The following is a 7264-nucleotide window of genomic DNA, read 5'->3' on the forward strand; positions in this document are numbered from 1 at the left end:
GCATGATCGGGCTTCTTACTATACTGTAGTACATATCGGGCTTCTTACTGTACTGTACTGTACTGTACTGTACTGTACTGTACTATACTGTACTGTACTGTACTGTACTGTACTGTACTGTACTGTACTGTACTGTACTGTACTGTAGTACAGACTACAGACCCGTGGCCGTGGGCCACTGATTCAGATGAGCACTATACTGTAGGCTACTGATGCATTGTTATGATATAATAACCCATTAAAGCTTGATGTTACATCACTTAACAGCAAACAAACACATGCCCGCAAATGCAGGGCTTACACGCCTAATTCAAAGCATTTGAGAGTTAAGAGTTCAGCAACACAGACCCACTTCAACTAATGAGCAGTAACTGTAAATGTTTAGAAGAATTGGCACGGCGGCCCAACAGTTAAAGTAAAAATTCTATTTCAAGTTCTCATTACTCGCCACTATTTGAAGGGCAAGCTATAATATAAATAGGTTAGGTTAGGTGGCTATACGTTTTTGTTTAATTTATTTGCGCAATAAAACAGTACAAGGTAACATTATAAATAGACAGAAATAAGTGCAGGTGAGAAAGGAAACCCATATAGGGCGTGCTACGTCAGGCTCACCTGGAGTTGCAACAGGTAGGTATTTGGACAGTTTAGACTTGGCTTGTTTTTGACTTTGTGTGTTTGTACCACGGAATTTGATGATTTGATTGGCTGATATATGATGATAAGAGCGCCCCTCACTTCACACAAGTGTGATATTTATTTGTCTTCACACTTTTTAGCTAGATTGTGTGTGGACATTCCACTTTTGTCTGCATGTTTTGGGTCCAGGACCGTATTCTGAAACTGGGATGTGCATATCGTTTTCCTTCTTTACATATCCACTGATTCCTTAAATTTTTAGGCTACATTGTTGACAATGCTGCGCAATGTGGAAACCTGATTCAATGTTGCCAAATGATTGAGGATGACATAATTTTATAATGGAAGTCAATGGGGCTAATCGGGCTGAAATATTTCCCACATTTGGAGTCATACGTCATAGATACGTCATAGATGACTTTTACTAAGAGGACATCCGTCCGGCGTGACAATAGTTCCGTCTCAAGATGACGGGCTACGTGAATATCGTCCGAAGGGCTTGGGGGCAACTACGAGGCCACGGTGGCGTGCGCGGCCTCCTCGTCCAGCTATTCAGAGTCAACGACGTGAAGACGGGACCACTGATCGGAGTGGATAAGTACGGAAACAAATACTACGAGGACACCAAGCACTATTTCTTTGGACGCCACCGCTGGGTGATTTACACAAGAGAGATGAACGGGAAGAACACCATGTGGGAGGTGGATGGCAGCATGGTGCCTGCTGAATGGCATGGCTGGCTGCACAGTACGACAGATAATCCCCCCACCACGCATCCCCCCGAACCCAGGAAGTTCCTAGCACAGACCCACCAGTTCAACGTGAGCGGCACGGCCCAGCAGTATGTGCCGTACACCACCACACGCAAGAAGATCCATGAATGGGTTCCGCCCCAAATCTGAGGAGACTTCTGCATCTGACCGTTGATTCCCTCAAGTGTATGATCATTTCCTGCCGCTGTACCAACATGTTGCCTTAATCTCGGCGTTTTTTTACATCCCGGGAGACTCCCGTCCAGGACAGATTTCAGACGCGCCTCCTGCAGGAGACTATGACATCTGTAATAATTTTTTTTGACGGGTGCTATCCCCTCCAACGTCTGGCTTTCAGAAATGACGTCATGTGGCAGCCAAGTCTTTGAACTTTGAACAAATGTATTGCGGCTAGCTGTTAGCATAAATCCCAGTTCCAGGTGCCACCATAAGCGTTCACTTTAAAAGTGCACACACTGTTTACCTTTCGTCAGACGCTTTTACATGGCGGTAGCATTGCGGTACTACAAAGGCACAAATTAAATCTGAAATTTCGATGGCAGAAGATCCACCAAGTACAGCTCTCCTGGAGTCCGACGTTTGAAAATACTCCTTTTAACTGCTTTACACAGTGATTATATTTTCAATCCCATAGCTGGAGTGGTGGGGCGTTGCCATAGGAACCGGACCACTGTTAGAAGCTGCGGTGGGACTCAACCATTATATAGACGGCGTATACATTGGGGTCCGTAAACGGACCTGGGATATAACGTCCCCTAGCGTCGGGGGCCGTATAAATACGGTCCGGACATGGGAAAGAAAGAATTAATGTCGAAAATAAAAATAAAAATCACTCCCGTGTGAACTGAAAAAACAGGATCCCACTCGTGTGATGTCGTCATGTGGCAGCCACTGTGATTATTTTCTATCTCTGACATACACAATATACAATTGCATCTGTCTGACTGTGTCACATGTGTGCCCATATATGGAGCGCATTATGGGCACATTGGTCAGATCTGCACTTCCAGACAACCAGATCTGTGTGTCTATATGGGCATATGATCATTTGGATCGGCGGTTCTAGACAACTATCCTGTCTAGAACTATCCTGTCCACTATAAGTGCGTGCGTGCGTGCGTGCGTGCGTGCGTGCGTGCGCAGCTTCTAAATAATCACCCCACTGCTCAGTGCTCACCTTTTGATTCCACCTCTTTTGTAAATGGACACATACATTCCTTCCACTTCCACAGGCCTAGACCTCTTTCTCCCCCTCCCTCTCTCCGCCTCATCTCTCCGTTGACAAAGCATCGCATCATCCTTTCTTTCTTCCCAGTGACCTAATGCAAGGTACGATGTTTGTGGCTTGGGCAGGTGCATTCCCGTGACAAAGTGTCCCAGCCTGCCAGTCTGGCTGTGTAGCACAACATCCAGGAGACGAATGGCTTGTGAAGTCCTCATGTCAGCAGCAGACAGTCTCCAGAGGGGAGAGCATGATTGTCACCAGCATTATTGTGTTTTGTTTGATGCCAAACCTTTGTCACCTGACAGTGGAGTTATGCCTGATTTGTACTGCAGTTCCGTGCTGCTGGTGTCGCTCACTGAAAACGGACGATCTACAAGCTCACAATGCATCGTAGAGTGCCGCGTTGTGAGCTTGTAGATTGGATGTTTTCAGTGCCGTAAGCTCCACCCGTAAGCTTCTTTCCCTCCGTTTTTTGAAATATTATCTTCTGCAGCTTTAGTTGGAACATCACATGCTTCACTTTTATGCCTATGGATTATTTTGGAAAGGCTGATTTCTTTTTTTTCTACCTCTTTTTTTTCTTGAGGTGGTAAACCATAAATTAAAGATAAGACTGGGAGTTTCTGCTATCACAGCACATGCGACTTGGTGCTGAATGACAAAATGCGCTGGCTTATTTCAAATTTTTGCAAATGTCATTCACATCGCATCCCTTCCGCATTACACACAAACAAAAACTCATTTTCACCCTGTATTTATACTGTTAAGCACCCGGTTCCACATTAGCTTTTCATTGTACACTGTAAAGAGAACGACAGGGGGAAAGAAATAGAGAGCGGGAAAGACAATGTTGGCATACCGTAGTCATGGTAACCATGTGTTCAAAGAGGATGGAAAACTCATACAAATGAAGTAGATGGGTTTTTTTGTGGTTGTTTTTATCACCCCAAACAACTCTTCACTGTCGGCTGAGTAATCAAAGAGGTAATCCAACAAACACAACAAACATAAAGAAACCTCATAAACCAACCTTCGAGCGTTTTCTACACCGCCTCCAACCGCACGAGACGCGGTATAACAACAGAGTCATCCTCAAAGTAATGCGTCATTGTTAGGTGCGTGCCGTGTGGGTGAATATTTCATGGATAATTGAGCTGGTGCAATCCTGGGCTGAATCATTATGGCTGAGGATAACACAAACCAACAAACAACAAATCAGTGAGACATAGCAAGCTCTTGCTGTGTTCCCAGGTCACCCTAATTAGTCGGTGGAACGGCTTTCTCTTGTGAAATTTTGTGATAAGAAGAACTGTGAGGCTCGTCCCAGGGTGCCTTGTTTTAGAAATGGGCTTATTTTATTTATACACAAAAGCCGATCCTATACAGTGTGAAATTGCACTTGCAATTGTCACCAACAGTCATAATGATGAATTGGCTGGCTGACAGACTTACAAATAATGTTTTTGTGAATAGAAATTGTAGATTTGCTACTTTTGCTATATTTGAATTGAAATCCTGAATAATTTCTTTGATATTTTTTTAATTGGAATCCTGAAAAGTAACAATTTTATTTAATTTGAAATGCCTTTCAAATGCCTTTAATTATGAACTTTAAGAACTAAATACAAATACATTGGACATAAAAAAACAAGAGTTTGGTTCCAGAATCTATAATGTGTGTGGAGGCCATGGTTCTCAGCAGGAAACCGGGGGATTGTGCAGTCCGGGTAGGGAATGAGGCATTACCCCAGGTGAAGGAGTTCAAGTATCTCGGGTCTTGTTCACGAGTGAGAGGAGGACGGAGAAGGAGATCAGCCGGATAATCGGAGCGGCAGGGGCGGTATTGCAGTCGCTGTCCCGCACTGTTGTGACGAAAAGAGAGTTGAGCCAGAAGGCAAAGCTCTCCGTCTACCGAGCAATCTTCATTCCTACTCTCACCTATGGTCATGAAGTGTGGGTCATGACCGAAAGAATAAGGTTGCGAATATAAGCGGCCAAAATGAGTTTTCTTCAACGGGTGGCTGGCAGAGGTGAAAAGCTCAGTCACACGAGAGAGACTCGGAGTAGAACCACTGCTCCTTCGCCTGGAAAGGAGCCAGCTGAGGTGGTTCGGTCATCTGGTTAGGATGCCTCTCGGGCGCCTCCCTAGGGAGGTCCTCGACACACGTCCCACTGGGAGGAGACCCCGGGGCAGACCAAGGCGCAGTTGGAGGAAACACATCGACTCACTGGCCTTGGAACGTCTCGGAATCCCCCAGGAGGAAGTCACTAATGTTGCTCTGGAGAGGAAAGTCTGGAGCACTCTGGTGGAGCTGTGACCCGACTACGGATAAGCGGTTGAAGATGGATGGATGGATGGATAAAAAAACAAATAACATTATAATACTGCTCATTAAGCTATACTAATTTAGACTGAAGTAATCAAAGCGTGTCATGTTTGCATGTTTGTAATTGTAACAGCTGAAATCCACAATATATCAGTATTCCGATGTGCAGCATTAAGGTGCAGGCATGCGGCATGCGCCACCAGTTGCCCTTGTATGATCTATCTATCTATCTACATTATCTATCTACATTATCTATCTACAGGATCGATCGATAGATTATCTAGATAGATAGATAGATAGATAGATAGATAGATAGATAGATAGATAGATAGATAGATAGATAGATAGATAGATAGATAGATAGATAGATAGATAATCTAGATAGATAGATAGATAGATATATTATCTAGATAGATATATTATCTAGATAGATAGATAGATAGATAGATAGATAGATAGATAGATAGATAGATAGATAGATAGATAGATAGATAGATAGATAGATAGATAGATAATCTAGATAGATATATTATCTAGATAGATAGATAGATAGATAGATAGATAGATAGATAGATAGATAGATAGATAGATAGATAGATAGATAGATAGATAGATAGATAGATAGATAGATAGATATATTATCTAGATAGATATATTATCTAGATAGATATATTATCTAGATAGATAGATAGATAGATAGATAGATAGATAGATAGATCTCGATAATCTATCTATCTAGATAATCTATCTATCTATCTAGATAGATTATCTAGATAGATAGATTATCTATCTATCTATCTATCTAACTATCTATCTATCTAGATAATCTATCTATCTAGATATATTATCTATAGATAGATAGATTATCTATCTATCTATCTATCTAGATAATCTATCTATCTATCTATCTATCTATCTATCTATCTATCTATCTATCTATCTATCTATCTATCTATCTATCTATCTACTGATATACAGCCATTTGCAGTGAGTATGCTATGTTATATTATATAGTCTAAAGACGTAAAAGTAACATTATAGCAGTTTGTTTAGCAGGCCTCTAATTATAATACCAGTGACAATCCCAGTAAGTCCATCAGCAAAAGTGTCAGAGTCATGAGCTAATGGTGGCCATTTTTGTCCAAAAGTGCCCTCTTACGAGATTTCAGCTCCTGCCTCTCCAACACTCTCTGCACGTCCCTGGCTACCAGCACGAAGGACGGAACACGTCCCTGGCACCCGTTTCGACTGGTATCAATGGACAAGACCGCAGTTATCAGTTAGGATCAGTACGATTGTTTCCGACGAGTATGGGCATGCCTGCCGACTGAAAACAAAAACGACAGGATTAAGGTTGGCGAACATGCGTCAATATTAGGACCACGCTGCGACATGCTTGCGGTTAAGTTTAGGGGAGGGTATGAGGAGGCTTGTCGTTTTTAGTAGGCAGTAGACCAAAACGACAGGATTAAGGTTGGCGAACATGCGTTAATATTAGGACCGCGCTGCGACATGCTTGCGGTTAAGTTTAGGGGAGGGTATGAGGAGGCATGTCATTTTCAGTAGGCTCCCAGCATGTCCAGTAGACCTGAATAGACAGATAAGATCGGTTAACGTGTCATCAACGCCAGTAGGCTCCAGACGAGCCGATCGGCTAGATAAGATCGGCGTAATAAGTAACCTGCTGGGAATTATCGGTTGATTTTCGGTCGAACCGGCTATCCCTGGAACACGTCCCTGGCTACCAGCACGAAGGACGGAACACGTCCCTGGCTACCAGCACGAAGGACGGAACACGTCCCTGGCTACCAGCACGAAGGACGGAACCCGTCCCTGCTGGCTACCAGCACGAAGGACGGAACACGTCCCTGGCTACCAGCACGAAGGACGGAACACGTCCCTGGCTACCAGCACGAAGGACGGAACACGTCCCTGGCTACCAGCACGAAGGACGGAACACGTCCCTGGCTACCAGCACGAAGGACGGAACACGTCCCTGGCTACCAGCGCGAAGGACGGAACACGTCCCTGGCTACCAGCACGAAGGACGGAACACGTCTCTGGCTACCAGCAAGAAGGACGGAACACGTCCCTGGCTACCAGCACGAAGGACGGAACACGTCCCTGGCTACCAGCACGAAGGACGGAACACGTCCCTGGCTACCAGCACGAAGGACGGAACGCGTCCCTGGCTACCAGCACGAAGGACGGAACACGTCCCTGGCTACCAGCACGATGGACGGAACACGTCCCTGGCTACCAGCACGAAGGACGGAACAATTACAATGAATCTGTGCTCA

At 44.3% G+C, this 7264-nt stretch overlaps 1 protein-coding gene across 1 annotated transcript; it reads left to right on the forward strand.

Moving 5' to 3' along the window:
* Positions 1-1106: 1106 nt before the first annotated feature.
* On the forward strand, positions 1107-1541 carry LOC306940588 (NADH dehydrogenase [ubiquinone] 1 alpha subcomplex subunit 12-like; the record flags this gene model as incomplete). The annotated part of the gene is made up of 1 exon (XM_079525685.1): positions 1107-1541. One exon carries the CDS (start codon positions 1107-1109, stop codon positions 1539-1541), a length of 435 nt encoding a protein of 144 aa, XP_079381811.1.
* Positions 1542-7264: the final 5723 nt, after the last annotated feature.

This window comes from Electrona antarctica, assembly GCF_951216825.1.
Source record: "Electrona antarctica genome assembly, chromosome: 17".
In the NCBI taxonomy this organism is placed as follows: domain Eukaryota; kingdom Metazoa; phylum Chordata; class Actinopteri; order Myctophiformes; family Myctophidae; genus Electrona; species Electrona antarctica.